Raw genomic sequence first — 17,134 nt, forward strand, 5'->3', positions numbered from 1 at the left:
CTTGGTGAACAATTCTTGTATCACAATCTTGATCCACTCATTGTTGCCAAACTCTGTACCACATAAAACTCTTTAAAATGACTAAACAAACAAAAATTTGACAGTATGAGATCAGAACTATAAGGTGGATGCTGCAATAGCTCTCACCTGACTTTTGAATAGCTTTCAGTGTCTTTTGAGTGTATGGGGGTAAATGTTATCATCCAGAAGAATTACACATTTTGAGAGAGAATCAAGACATTCCCACCATACTGCGGGTTTCACTTTATTTGTAACTAGCTGTAATAGTACTCCATGTTGATTGTACATTGCTCTTTCAATAATCGCAAAAAAAAAATGGGTGTTTATTAGTCCCTAAATAGCATTAGGATCACTTTACCGACTGACATGAAGGATATTAATGTTTTTCTGGCAGGCAAATTCAGATGTTATGAAAAATAAAATGCATACAGTTTGCATACGGTAATTCAAGCTAATGACATATATGCACTTCATAGTTTGAAAAATCAAAAACAAAAAAGAAAGCATTAAGGTGGAATAATGTACAAACAGTTGTAAATAAATAAGTCAATTTTTAAAATATTATTTAAAAAAGTTTATTTTGTTTCGAATGTCTTACCACTGTCTACAAAAAGCAATAATTCAAAAACTTATTAAATAAAATAAAACTATAACATTATTTTTATGCCCATTTTTAATAAAAATGGATTACAATTATAACATCCATCCATATGATTTTTTTTAAACTATTTTCAACTTAATTAGCCATAAATGTGCATAAATGAATTTACATTCTTTTATGATAATTTTTAATGTATTTATAGTGAAAAAATTTATGCATTTTATAACAACTGTGTGCAGAAAAAAAACTTCAGCCATTAAGGCCTAAAACCTAACCTACAAATAAAAAAGGAAGCAAAATAATAAGAAATACAAACATTTTATTTATTATATATTAAATATAATAAATGATATTATGTGCAGCTGTGTTAAACTCATTTGCAATATAAAAATAAACACTTCCCATATTTATTATTTTATTACTTCATTTTATTTTTACATTAATTTAACGAGAGTTAAATAATTACTTCTTTCCACTGTTATCACCATTCTACACATTTAAAATTAAATAAAATCTATAATTTTCAACAGATAAAAAATATTTAAAATTTTTATATTATTATAACATTTCTTTTTTAATACCAATTATAATAATTTTAATGCCATATTACAAAAAAATAATAATTGTAATTAATAACAATTATTACCAAGACATTTAAATCTACAGCATTCACTTAATATTTCTAAATACAGAATATATATTTTTTTAATTTATTTATATATAAACACAGGACAATAAGTTAAATTTTGGGTGCAATAAAACATTCAAACAAGACAATGACAATGATAATAAAATAAAAAAACAAATTTTAAACATTTTTATAATTATTTCACATAATTTTTTATTTCTGTTTAATAAATATCATTATTGTAATACATTTAACATCATGTCAAAATAATATCAAAATTAATTGTGACATTATAAATAAAAGTAATTGAGGTTATTATTATCTAAATTACTTTTATTACTGATAAAAATCAGCATTAATAGTAATAATGATAATTATACCATAATTCATAATAGTATAAGTGGCAGTTACAAGTTCACTTGTTTAATGAAATAAAATATATATATATATATATTTTTTTTACAATAATTTAAAACATGACTTTTTGTTTGGTTATTGTCAATAAAATACTTACAACAAAATTTATTTATTTAACTTTTTTTATACACTATAAATTAATTAAACAAACTTGCAACAGAGACTGACTTTGATGAGACATACACGAGAGATACTGATTTTTTTTTTATTAACCTAACTTATCTGTGTAATTAATTATAAATTTAAGTATTAATTAATAAACATTTGATTACTACAATCGTATAATGAATATCAACTTTTATACATTATCTAATTTTTTTTAAATATCTTTTTTTAATTTTTAATCTTGACATAATTTTACATTTGCTATAGAAACCGATCAACAGAGTGAATACAATGGCCACCCTCAACGACGACTAATGCTAACTGAAAATGATTGATGATTTTATTTAAAAAAAAATATTTACAATAAATATTAAAAGTGGTTCTCACCTACTAGTGTAACGGATTTCTACATCTTCCTCCGTTAAGAACAATTAAATATTATTATGGTTTCTTGTTAACAACATGGTGAAACTAACCTAAATATACATCTAAATTCTAGGTATCATATTCAATTTGTTTCATTCAAGCATTGGGTGTATCATTATTTATTTATTTATTACGGTTTACACTTGTGATTCTAGCCTAAGTTCAATATAACTGTGGTCGGCAAATGCCAACAAACATCAAGATGTTTGCTATTACATTAAACCGGATGCTTTACATCAAATTGATATCAAAGCAACAGAGAAAGCATTAGACCGTATTTGGAAGTGGAGTGTCCTGAGAGGTGTCACCACACACCCACATCACACAATAAACTGCGAATTTGAGCACTAGAAGGGAAAACCTCTCAGGCAGCTGCCGCCCAGTATTGACACTAAGCTTCAGGCTTTGAATTCTACACAAAATCATTCAACACTTGCAAGTAATAGTAACATTGTTTTAAAAAACATTTGTAAGTAATTAATAATACATCAAACCATAATTACCATACATAACTAACATACAAACTGATTTTACTCTGATCAATATTTAACTCTTTCTACGCAATATTTCCTTATTATTGTAGGGATATTTAATAATAAATTCTTAAAAAGCCATTTTCTCTAGATTCAAATATTCTGTATGAATCAGTTTTGTCATTCATCCTTTTTTATATTTATCTTACATTCTCACATCATGGCTCATGATACCTGAAATCCAATACTCGACTGAGACTTACTGAAGAAGTCATTCAAAAAAAATATATATTTAGCACATACATCCCCATATATGCTCTCTCACACACACATACATACACACACACACACACACACACACACACACATACATACACACATGCATATATGTGTACACATATACATATGTTACGCAAACAACAAGTAATAGTAATAACTATTAACATAATAATGAATACATGCTACAAAATATACTAAAAATAAAACAATTTGTTCTTAAAATGTTAACATTTTTGCAATGGCAATGAATATAATAATGTTATTATAATTTACAACATCTTCAATTGAAGAAAAAAATTACAATAGTAGTTCGAGTCTATATCTTAAAATCTCAGATAATAATAATCAACTAGTGACCAACACCATCGCTATCATCCTTATCAATGTTATTATTATTACTGTTATTATTGTAACATTATTAAAAATTACCAGCTGATCTTAGTTATAATCTGAATTATGTTTGATTCAACATTTCGATATTTATAAATATACAAATATATTAAATTAATGATTGTGATGGTGTTGATGCTGAATGAACCAAATAAACACAAAAATATAAATGCTGCTGCAAGGTGTGGGGTGTTAAGTTGCTAGCACTTTTGACGACCTCATAATGCACACTACACGCATGTAGTTATAAATACGTAGTATAAAGTTTTATAATAGTTGTAATAGTAATAGTAGTAGTCTGTCTCTAGTTGCAGTTGTTAATAAGAGCAACAACAACAACAAAAACGAATGATAACACTTTTAATAGTAAGTCTCCTGTTCAAGCCAGCCACCAGGGTTTCGACGCAAATAGAAACGACGGACCTCATCATATACAAATATGGAAATCATGAACGGAATAGGTGGAAGCCACCATACAAACCTAGAATAAAGTAAGTAAATTTAAAGAAACTTGACATAAGTAGATTATAATGAAAAAATAAATCAATAAAATAAAAACTTATCTCAAAGAAATTTCACACTTATTTAACTACCTTAAAAAAAATGATTTTACCTAGCTGAACACCTCAGTGAGCAGTTAAATAATCCTAACTGACTAGCTATAAAACAAATAGTTTAATAAAGAACTGAACATAAAGATGTTATGTCAAAACAAAATCTTTTCTCTGACCATCCTTAGTGTTTGTTTTATTAGTAATAACTGCATAATCTTATGTTTCCAACAACAATCTATGAAAGAAAATTGTGTATCTAATTATGTAAACTATTATTTTTAAAGAAATAAATAATTTATTTATTTTGGTTTTTTTTGTCACAGCAGTAAACTTCATTAAACAATATTAATTAACTTAATATAACAGCTTAAAATAAAATACTCAACGGTTTGTTTATTAAAAAATAAAGTACAGAGTAAGATCACTGTTTTAAAAACTGGAAAAAATTAGTGGTAGCAATCTAAAATTTCATAATTAGCAGCAAATAAATACATAAATAAAGCACCAAAACGTTCAACACTAACAGATAGATAGATATGACATAATATTAATCACTTATTATTAGGATGTTTTAAAGGGAAAAACTAAAAAATTATGGGTTTAACAAGGTTGTTTGTTTAACAAGGATACACAGTTTGTAAATCACATTATTCCAAAGTCAGACGTAGGACATGTGTTAACATTTTATTTAGTTAAGAGATCTGGCACTTGTTTTCTAAAATGAATGTTAAATACTCAGATGTAATATATTTATATACATGTTAGATCCTAGAATTGGTAGATCAAGATGTATTATATTCAAATCTTGACTATAATACTATAGATCTTAAAGGAAATTTAGGCATTCATAATTATAATACAAGAAATGGATTACGTAGGTTTTTGTTATTCAACAGAATAATATTATTCAAATTTATTATTAGAATTTAAGCCATCTTACATAGGACTAAAGTTCAACGGTACCTGTAACAATGGAAAATTTTTTATAAAAAGGTTAAAGCAGATTTTAATTTAAAGTTTTGCTTGCCCTTTTGAAGAATTTTTCACCTCCACAGATAAGTTAGGTAACAGGTTTAAGATTACAGGACTAGGTTATTAAATATAACTTTGATTCACCTGATGCTAAGTACTGAATCACAAGAGATGATAAAACAGAGTTGTTTTTTCACATTAATGAAGTCTCTCTTACTCTACTGACCAAAACAAAAAGTATGCTTAAATCTAACTCTAATTTTTTCCAATGTAAATTATAGTATGTTGGGGAATTTTTTTATCCATTCTGACACAAATATTGGATTCATTGATATATTTGCACTGATGAATTATTTTAGTATTCTCATATACATCCAAATAATATCACTATAAAAATTAAATCAGTTGCTAAATATTTTTCTATCTGTTATACAGCTTACAAAATTACGACTTACGATGATAATATTTTGAATATGATGATCATAAGAGTTTAGTTGAAAAAAGTGAATCCAACCGTCCGTACCAAATATTGTTACAATTATTGTACAAATTATTTGGTACAAATATTGTATCAAATATTTGTTTTATATCTGGTGTAATTCAATATGAAATTATAGGAATTAGTGACTGAAAATAAAAAATAATGCAGTTGACAATAGTAGGCTATATTAACTATGTAAATGTTTGCAAATAGCTTTAGGAAATTAAACAACTTATCTAATATAAAATCAGAAATGCAACGCATCTATTTAATGTTAAAAATCAGTAACAGGAAGGAAGTATAATTCTGAAGAGTGCAACAGCTCTTATAGATAAGAATATAGAAATTCCACACATTTTATTATTTATGATTTTTCTTATCTAAGATAGATAAAGCTGGTTACACAACTTGCATGGAACAGGTGAATATTTGTTCCAAATAATGCTGTGACTTGTACATAGTTGTTTGTGGAATCAGAACATTCATTACTTAGCTTATGCTTTTTGGAGAAAGAAAACAAGGAAGCACAAAAACGTTTTATACATATCCACAATAACTCAAATGCACTTATAAGTACTCAGTTATACAATAACTACACCAGACAGGAAATGAATCATATAGGCATTCAGTTTTCAATATATATCTAAAATTCTTTTTTACTTACTTGAGTGGATACATTCGAAGACCTTTATCCATACCAGGAGTGTATGACAAGAAAGCTGCCAGGGCTGTTTCAAATACCAAACCAAAATTCAAGGCCCAATTTCTGTAAAATACACAATTACACATTACACAATTGGAGAACAGATTGGAAACTCAGTATTAATTACACCTAGCCAAAAAAACAAGAATTTACAGAAAAACAAAAAAGTACAATGTACAGTTACCAAAATGTACTGAGGCAAAAATATGCATCACTTATTTTATTTCTTTTAACTACATTTTTGGATCATAAATAACCCTATCACAATTTTGGTTATCAGTTTCACTTAGAATCATATATCTATATATAAATCCTTACGTGAAATACCAGAAGACTGGTCTAACCTTCACCAATAGTACCATTAGAGACAAGCAGTCATATCAGGTAGCAAACTAGCTCTTCTGTTAAGTTCCTTTTTAACAAATAATTTTATATTGTTAGATCAATCTCATTTATTAAATGGTAACAAATAATTTTATATTGTTAGATCAATCTCATTTATTAAATGGTAACAAATATTATAAAATTAATATGTCTACATTTTCTGAATGTCACTAATTGACAAGAATTATGACTAAAGGTCTTTGCTAAATTGAATCTATAATTTTTTATAGTATAATTCTTCCAGGACTCTCCTCATCTGTAAAGTTAAAGAAAAAAATCATAACAGTCATAAAAAAAATGTGTTAAGAAAATTTAAGGTAAACGTAGTTTTAAGAGGAGAAGCAAACCTGACTGGTTATTTTTATCACCTATAACCCATCAAAATTCCATTCTGTAAGGTACTAGCTAAATTCATGGGTGTTTTTTGGTATAATAGCACGTAATTAAGAGATGACAACAATTCAATGATTCTATAACCAGTTGGCTTTCTGTCCATAACTATTCAGATCAACAGAGGAAATCCTCACCTAGATGAATTTTACAGTTACACTAATTATCAGCTGATCAGGAAAGTATATTATCTACACTATTGATGATTCTATAAACAAGAATTAATATTTTCATTTACTAATATGTGTGATGTGTCCAGTGTATCAATAAATTAAAATTTCATATCTCCATGGTAAGATAATGAGTGCTATTTTATATTAAAGTGTGATAAAACATGGTAGATATAACAGGCTTTAATTTATTGACACAAGTCGATTTATTTTAAATTTTATTTTTATTCTAATTAATGTGTAATTTATATTTTTAACTGCTGAAGATGGAATGAAAATCTGGAAGTACTACAGTTAGGTAAGTGTTCTTACCTTTTTATTCTGACTGTATCTGGTGGTTATAATATTATAATTGTTTAAATTATTTTATTTGATACAGTGGTAAATATAATGTTTGAAAAAATAATTTATAAACACATAAATAAATATATATATATATATATAGACAAAAATATATATATATTTGTCAAATGAAAAATTGATAAATAATGTTAATACACACTAAAAAAGTTTTAATCAACTTTTCCCTTCAAAATTCTTCACGTTTCATTTACAAAAATAAAGATAATAGCATTTCAATAAAATTAAAGCATATTCTGATTACTGATAAATTCATTCTTACATTTCCTTTATTCAATTTTGGGTTGGATGGCAGCAGATCATGGCCCTCAAATTAAACCTGTCACCCAATATTTTTCGTAATAAAACCCCATCTCAGATTTCCTTTTCTTTTTCAGGTCTTCTTTTACACAAAATATCTAATTTCTTGGCCTTCAACAGAGTGTTCTTCCTTTATGACAAACAAATATTTTTTGCTTAACTTCAACTTGACAATTTCTTTCTATATGTGTCCAAAGCTGCACTCTCGTATAGTGTTGTACATACTAGATCTTCTTTTTCAATATAAATATAAAAATTTTTATTTTTTATTTTTTGGCAAGCAAAAATTTTAAGATACATAACATGAAATTTGGACAAAAATTTTAATGTTAGATACCCACCTCATTCCTTGATGAATGATAGAATTTCTTCGTGTTTTACAAATTATCAAATCAGCCCACTGTACAACAACAATTGAGACAAAGAAAGCAGTATGGCATGTAAATTCAAGTGCTTTTCGGTCCCGATAGGTCTAAATAAAAAAACAAATACAAATAAACAAATTAATCAAAAATATTAATATAAAATAGCCAGTAATAAAAAAAATAACAATAAATTATTATCAATTATTTGGTTTTAAAGGGTAAAAAGTAAAGAAAAAAAAACACACAAACTAAATACAAAAAAATCATTCAAACTAGTTATATAAATTCAAAATCAACAATCACTGCAAGTATAAAAATACTAGTAATAGAAAAAATTAGACAACAAAATATTGCCAAAAATTGAATATTTTTTATATAATTTAACATTTATTTAAAAAAATACATACCCATTCTTGTCCATAAGAGTCAGCAAGATCATTGACAGCTTTAGAATCCCATAACTTTCTGATACCAAACAATTTTCGAGGCAGGAATCCATTTTCAGCCATTATAACAAAGTACACAAAAAATCCAGCAGCAGCTTGTATCATACCAATCTGGCCATAAGCCATTGAAATCAACCTGTAAATGCCACAAAAAAAATTATTGAACTAATCGACATAGGAAAAACACATCGATAAAATTTACAGTAACATATGTAATAATACTATTATGTAAAACATTACATAATGTTTACAAACATCCTACATAAGCACCTTCATAAATGAATTTCTTATGGATTAATTTAACTAATTTCAATAATACTGAAATGATTGCATAACAGTTTTACTTTTCACAAACAGATAGTTTATTGCTTTTTATAATCTTTTAATATTCTTTAAAAAAGATTTGCTCATAAGAAAAACTTTATTCCCACTAATTTCTTCTTTAATTTTATGAATAAAACATGATTTTAAGATGATTTACATGTACTATACAAACAATAGCAAACGTTTTATACTTGTCCCATTTTTTACATAATTATGAAAATAACATTTTATTTTATCCTTTACATAAGGTTTCTCTCTCAAAAGAGGATCATGAGATTAAGTTACTGGTAGGGCACTTTTATTACAATCAATCATAAAATTTCAGAACTTATCATGAGTATTCCTAATTTTAATGATTGATTGCATTAGAATTTACTATGCTTTTATTGCTATTGTACATCTAATAACAATGAAAATTAGTGTTAATTTCACTTTTAAACAAAGTGCTTTTTTATGTTCTTCTCTTTTAATAAAATATGATGATGTGTACTCAAAGGTAAAATATTCTGGAGATAGAACATCTTGTATTCAGACCTTCAGAGGGAAACTTTTAAAAAGGGAATAATAAAGTTAAATTTTGATGGAGGAAACTCACTCTCAATATGAAATTCTCAACTACCACTAAAGTTTGTGTAGTTACAAATTCGTATAAATAATAATACTGACTCAAAATAAATATTATTAATTTAAATTGAAAATTATTGTATTACATAATAAATAATTTATGGTTGACAATGCTCAGTGTTTTGTATTTGTAATGAAGTTATTTTTAACAAAGATATATTTATATGTTTTTCAATGTGATGAGTGAATTTTCCTAATTATTAAGACAAAAAGGCAAACAGAATTTTTGGTCAGGGACTTACAGGAAAATTAACACAAGATATAATTAAAGAAATGCAGGAAGAAATTAAACAATTAGCAAAAGGTAGAAGAATGAATGTACAACAAAAAAAAAGTAAAAACACTGTTTGTTTTAGAATTTGAGAAGACAAATGCAAAGCAAAATACAATGTTCAAATTTTAAGGAAAAATGTGTTGAAAAATATGAGAAGGAATAGTCATAATTAAAATGATAAAATTTTAGAAGAACCACAAACAATAACTTAATAAAAATTTTAAGGAAAATTAGAGGTTATAGTAACAGCCAAAGGAGAAATAAAAATCAAGATTCACTGATAATTTAGTTATTTTAAATGAAACAAGAGATAAATTAAATACAATGCTGAATAATATGAATTTATTGCTATTCGTCAGACAAAACAGGAGCACACATTATTAAAGGCAAATGGGATAAGGAGAAAAAATTTCTCTCTTTGTACTTTTAATCCAACATCACAATTTTATATCAACCCCTTTTCTCTTAAAATAAAAATTAGAAATCGATAAGAATAAACTTTCTCTTTATTCACCATACTTTGTTTCTATAGTTTTTCTTTAGTTATTTTAGTCAATAGATAAACAGTATGAGTGGCTTGGTGAAAGTATTCTTTCATAAGCAATAATTAAAATATCATGTAAATTTAAAGAAACAAACGTTATGTTACTAGTAATGAAAAATACCTTAAGTTGAATGAAAAATGCTTTATAAAAAAGATGACTGTTTGTTAAAGTATTAAACAAAATATTACATTCTTAATAATAACATAAAACTAGTTTGAAAATTATACTTGTTGATGTTTGATAATAAAATTTTGTTTTCATTGAAAATAAAATCAAAACTGAAATGAAATGAAAGCAAACATTTTATTCATTTTATAAAATAAAATTAGATATTTTATTTTTTTAAAATTATTCAATTAAAAGGTGACAATACACTACAAACTGAATAAAAATACTTTAATAAAACTGTATAATATTCTTCAAAATATAAAATAATATTTTATTTAAATATAAAATGTTTTCTAAAAAGGAAAGTTATATTAAAAAAAAAACAATATCATTAAAACAAATTTTTCAAGTCTGAGTATTTAGATAAATAAATTCAAAAATTGAGCAAACAATAACAGTTTTCTAAATCTAAAAGCTAATACAGATGAAAGGGTTATGTATATTGATTATATGATTCTCTAAAACAAGTTGTATCAGACAATTTATTTATATCAGGAATACAATTTAATTTTTTTTATGAATATAAAAACTTGGTTTTATATAAATTATATTAAAGAAAATTTATAAGTAAATGTAACTTTGACTTACCTTTTCCAAATGAAATAATTAATTGTTATTTTTTTAAACACAACAAAAAAAATCACAGTACCATAAACAGATGCATTTGCATACAGATATAACTAGTAAATGGATTTGAATACTTTTCAAATAAATAGAAATAACATGAAGTTGCTTTAAGATTATACATTAGTCCAGGTTCACAACAAAAATTATACAAGTTAAGCATGCTTTCTTAATTAGTATTTGGTTACAATTAGAAGATAGACAATAAAACACCCATGCCCACATCATAGATCATTTAGAAAAGTAAATAAAACAGATAATAAACTGCACAACAGCCCTACTTTAGAAGAAACATGTATGCGATAAGGGATACTTAAAGTAAAACTAAATAACAAGAAAAATAACAATATTTATATAATGAAAATATATATATCACTATCAATTATTTAAAATGATTTGGTCTTTAAATAAACAAATTTTAAAGACCTTGTAAATTTTTCGTTATGTCTTTCATGTATACCTTCGTGCATTAACCTTTTGTTATTACTTCTGAAAGTAATACTTGAAAGGTAGGTGACCTTTACTAGAAATTAACCCTAGATTTTTCCTGTAGTTACATAAATGATTCTCAAATAAATATATAATTCGGTTAAATTCTAATAATTTAAGTGCATTAGAAGATGAAATCTAAGGCCAAACGATAATCTGACGGCCAATTTGTAACCTTAGAAACTTATTCTGAATTGAAGATTTTATAATAAAATTTATAACAAAATATTCTGCATTCTTTAAATGTGAATAAATAAATAATTCTTACAAATGCAAAATTTTAATAAAAAAGATTTACAACACTAGACTTTAAAAAAAGGCCTGTAACATTCTTTGAAAACTTCTGTACCTCTTTATTATACTGAATTCATAAACACAAAACTGCAATATTTCAGAAATACATACATGGATTTCTTCGTTTGAAAATGATTATATCAGTCAATTAATTTACAGCATTGAACTGACTAATGATGTTAATTAATTTACATAATTATTTCCTAGGTAGTATTCTGTTTACAATTGTAGGAGTACAAGACAATATGCAATCTAAACTAAATTTTGCAAAAGTTCTTATTTTACAATAAATTTTTTTAATATAATGAAATTGAAATAAAGCAATAAAAAATTCATGGGTAAATATTTAGTACCCAATTATGTACGAAGGGTATCTCTAAAGTAAAGACCGCTAGGAAATTTCTCTCCTTAAGATTGGCGAACCTGTGTCATTCATGGCCATGCTAGTAATGTACACATTACAATTTTGTCTGTAAGTTGGCATGTTGTAGTATCTTTGATTATGTGTAGGTTATTATGTTATAAAACGAATAGGAAAATCTATGATGCCGCCGACTGTGAAATATGTGGAGTCATATGCTTTCTAAACCATCAAAACATTAAGCTAGTTGAAATTCATCAGCAGTTGATTGCTGTGTACGGTGATAATGTAATGCATGAGAGAAACATATGAAAATGGTGTGGAAGGTTTAGAAATAACAGAATTAATGTGCATGATGAAGAACGTTTGGGGAGTCCCTCAATAATCACTGAGACTTGTTGAAATACGTCGATGATGAAATCATAAAAGATTGTTGCTCAACAATTTCCAACCTGGCCCTTCTTTTTCCTGATATTTCAAGAGCTGTTATTGGTTGCATTGTTCATCACCATTTAGGCTTCAGAAAGGTTTGTGCACATTGCGAGCCGCACCCAACGTCTTAATGGAATGTCACAAAAAATCCAAATGGGATCTGCTTTGTAATTTCTGATGTACTACACAGAAAAAGGCGAAGAGTACCTTAATTCAATTGTTACCACCAATGAAACATGGATTTTGTATTACACACCAGAGAAAAAAACGGGAGTCAAGTCAATGGTATCAATCATCAACCAGGCCAACAAAGGTTAAGCCACAGCCATTTGGATGCAAACTGATGGCCACAGTCGTTTGGGATCAGTTTGGCATACTGCTGACTGATTTCATACCAGGTGGAACAACTATAAATCCAGAAGCCTACTAAAAAACTCTACATAAGTTACGGCATGCCATTCAAAATGGTGATGTGGGTGGATGACCGACAGCTTCGTCCTGCTGCATGATGATGCACGTCCACATGTTGCAGGTCTGACAAGTGATTTACTGAGAACATTTGGATGATCACTGGAGGAATTTACGATCACTCACCAAACAGTCGACTTAGCTCCTTCTGATTACCATTTATTTGGGAAATTAAAAGAATATTTGAGTGGTAAGCAATTTTTGGGTGACAATGAACTTAAAAATGCTATTAATCAGTGGCTAAATGGACTGGCAGCAGAAGAATATGATGAGGGTATATTGAAGTAGTATAAGGTGTGTAGTTTAAGAGAAATAAAAAATATTTATAAAGTTTTCAGAATAAATTTTTTTAAAATGAAACAATCTTTACTTTAGAGATAACCTCTTATAGTTTTCGAAGAGAAATTTTGTTCTTAAAGTAATTAGAAAAAAATATTTACCAAATTTAACAATGCATTTAATTAAACAATATTCATTATTTAAAAACATATTTAAATATTTAATTTATAAAACATAAAAAAGAATTATATATAATTTTTTTAATTTTATATATTCTATAAACAAATACAATTAAAAATATATTGACTGAAAAGTTCAGATTAATGAATCAAGAATAATAGTCAATAATGAGTGTTTTATCTGTTACTCATGTCATTAGTATTAAAAGAAATTTTAATATTATATTTTATGATGATGTGATAAAATCATAAAACTACTTAGTTCATATTTAATAATGAGCACATCAATAAGCACATCAATTTTTAAGAGAAATGATGATTATTATGAAAAAGAAATCTAACAATACTTTTTTTTGCATCTGCGCAAAAGAGGTGTAAGCAGAGGAAATCTGCTTTTAGCAGGAACAAATTAGTCCTACTAATTGATTGATTTAACAGTTTTTTATGACCAGATATCCTTCTTAACACTAGAGAGAACAAAGACTGAAAAGAAAATTTATATATAAAAAATGTCCTGCCTGATTAAGATTCACATCCTAAACCTTCTAATTAAATGCACAAGTCACAACCTATACCACACAACTTGGTGGAGAAATCTAATGCAGTAAGAATTAAAGAAAAAAATAATATAATGAGCAAATTGACCAGCATATGGAAGAGACTTGTCATTTCATTCATTGTATGCTCCCCAAAAACAAACAAAAGAATAACATTTTTTTAAATACAAAACTTTTAGTAATTAAAAGCTGAGCTGATGGTAAAAGTACTCCCAAGATTTTGTCCATGTGTAAATAAATGAGAAAATTAGTGAAGTTAAAAAAAATAATAATTAAAAATTTTAATACATTTTATTCACAATTCTTGTTTTTTTTGTGATACTCAAAAGATGAAAAGTAGGTAAATTCTAGATAGGAACCATTATGTCTATAATAAAATGTTTAATATGAAAAATACATACATACTGCTGCATTAAAATTGGAAGAACAACATACAAATCACATTATAAAGAAAAATTTATGCAGCACTGTAATCAACTTCTGTAGAACTAGCTCCAAACAGGTTAGAAGCCTGAGAGAGCACACCTTCATCATTTTTATTGTTGCAAAAAGAAGTGATACCTCATTCAGGTGGAACACATGTTGAGCAGCAAGGGCTATCAATCTTCTGCATTGTTAAAGCATTTTTTCTGTTCACCGACTGAACTTTTCATCTTAATTTTTTTAATTCACTTGAGTTAAACATTTAAAAAAAAATATATATATATATACATTTTTAAGCATATATATATATATACAAGGGCTGTTTTTTCAACCTCCCATTGTGCATCTAAGTAAACAAGATATGCGGGAGCCAGGTCTGCATACTGTATGATTGCGCCACCCCCCCATCGCAACCTCTACTCTTGCTGGCTCCATTGCATCAGTCTGAGCTGAGCTAAGGGCAACTGAACATGGCTGCTACGATCAATGCTCCCGCCAAGTGTAAGTTGCGAAGTGTGATATGTTTTCTGCAAGCACATGGATATAGCATTGCTGAAATCCATTGCAGAATGATCTTAGCGTATGGTGAAAACCTTATGAGTGATGGTAGTGTATAGGAATGGTGTTGGAAATTTAAAGAAGGGCAAATGGACGTCCATGACGAAGGTGGGCAAGGGTGCAAGTCTACTGCTACTGTACACCTGGTTGGGTGTGCTGATTTTATCCATGACAAACAGAGGTTTACGTTAAGTGAACTTTCTACAGAAATCTCAGAAATTTCAAGGTCATCTCTGTACACAACTGTGACTAAAGACCTAGGATACCGGAAACTGTTTGCATGTTGAATCCAAAAATGTTGAGTGACGATCACAAAATGCACAAATGGCATCAGCTTTAATGTTTCTCACGTGTTACAACAATGAGGGGGAAGAGTTTTTAAAGTCTATCGTTACTGGCGATGAGATTTGGATCCAGTATGAAAATCCAGAAGCCAAAGAACAGTCTAAGCAGTGGATGCACACTTCTCCAAACAAACCGAAAAAGTTCAAACAGACACTGAGTAACAGGAAAACAATAGCTACAGTTTTTTGGGACCATAAAGGTGTCTTGGTAGACTTTATGGAGCAGGGGACAACAATAACAAAGGAAGTTTATTGTGAATCTTTACATCGCCTCTGCAGAGTGATCCAGAACAAACAACGAGAGGCATGCTCTTGTTTGGCATGGTTTTGATCCATGACAACACACAACCGCACTGTTCCAACATGACTCGAGACCTTCTTCTCTAACAATTCAAGTGGGAAGTTTTCGATCATCCACCATATAATCCAGTCTTAGCATCTGGTGATTTTCACCTCTTTCAAGAACTGAAGGCATGGTTGGGCGAACAACACTTTGCCACCAATGAAGAACTTTAGCAGGCTGTCAAGACATACCTTACCTCACTGGTGGCAAACCTCTTTGAAGAGGGCATCAGAAAGCTGGTGTCACGATACGATAAATGCCTCAATCGTTTTGGCGATTATGTAGAAAAATAAGTTAGATACTACTCAACTTTTAGTAATAAAATCATTTTGTTATGTCAATGTATCTTTTTTTTATAGCCCATCAAAAGTTGAAAAAAAATAGCCCTCAGACACATATATAAATTATTTTGAAGTGCTTTTTGAAGTGCTTTCTTAATGGCCAAACTGTCACTGGATACTTTTACCTAAGTTAATATACCAAATATACTGAATTAAAATTCCTGGTCAATTTAAGTCAAATGTGGTATAAAAACACAAATAACAGATATAATTACAAAAAAAAAACAGTTCTTCAAACTTAGCATCATTTGAAAATTTTTTATCATTTTATAGTTAGAGATATATTTTTCTGCTATAAAACAGTAACTATAAATAACTAAACAACTATTAGAAAAATCTGGACAGAAATATCTAATTTCATGTGACTAATAAACTATTATCTACCATAAAACAATCTATTCTAACCTATAACAGTAATTTATAAATAAAACTAGTATGTTATCTCCACGTAACAACAGAAAGGCATTCATCATCAAAACACAAAAAAAAATAAAGAAATAATTTTAATACTTCTAGTTTAGGTATAAGTCATTACCAATAAATAATAAAAATCAACCTTTTTCAATTTAAATTAAAATACTAATAAACTGATAAAAGACATAAAATTTTCTTTTCAGGATAATATAAAATTCCTAGTTTAACTGATAGAATTGCAAGATAAGTTAAATTTTTAAAACCCCTACATTTCTATAAATCAAAGATAACAATGAAAATTAAATATTACATGATTTTAATGCATCAACTCTTAGAGAAAAAGAAGTAAAGAAACATAACAAATATTTAAAATTCTGTTCATTTTTAACATAGACATGGTGCAAAATTAAATCACTTATTGCTAATTAATATTAATAAGGTGAAGAAATATAATAAAACAATTGAATGAGGCAAATTAAAATGACATAAAAACTGAATAAAATTAGAAGTTGCGGAAATGAGTATTAGAAATTCAAAAAAAATAAACAAAAACTGATAATATCAGGACTGGGAATATTTTATTTATTAACGCTTACAACTAACTACAAGCTTATATCCAATTACAGTT

General features: G+C 27.4%; 1 protein-coding gene across 6 annotated transcripts in view; it reads right to left on the minus strand.

The window, feature by feature from the left end:
• Positions 1–571: 571 nt before the first annotated feature.
• The window catches only part of Atpalpha (sodium/potassium-transporting ATPase subunit alpha), a 330,235-nt gene continuing 313,672 nt past the window's right edge, over positions 572–17,134 (minus strand). For all 6 annotated transcript variants that reach the window (XM_075366700.1, XM_075366702.1, XM_075366701.1 and 3 more), the window contains 4 exons: positions 8,427–8,601; positions 7,996–8,126; positions 6,012–6,113; positions 572–3,821 (listed from right to left, as the gene is read on the minus strand). In XM_075366700.1, the coding sequence (XP_075222815.1) occupies positions 3,701–3,821; positions 6,012–6,113; positions 7,996–8,126; positions 8,427–8,601 (529 nt within the window). In that variant the 3' untranslated portion in view covers positions 572–3,700. The remainder of the gene's footprint in view (positions 3,822–6,011; positions 6,114–7,995; positions 8,127–8,426; positions 8,602–17,134) is intronic.

This window comes from Lycorma delicatula, chromosome 5, assembly GCF_047948215.1.
Source record: "Lycorma delicatula isolate Av1 chromosome 5, ASM4794821v1, whole genome shotgun sequence".
NCBI lineage: Eukaryota > Metazoa > Arthropoda > Insecta > Hemiptera > Fulgoridae > Lycorma > Lycorma delicatula.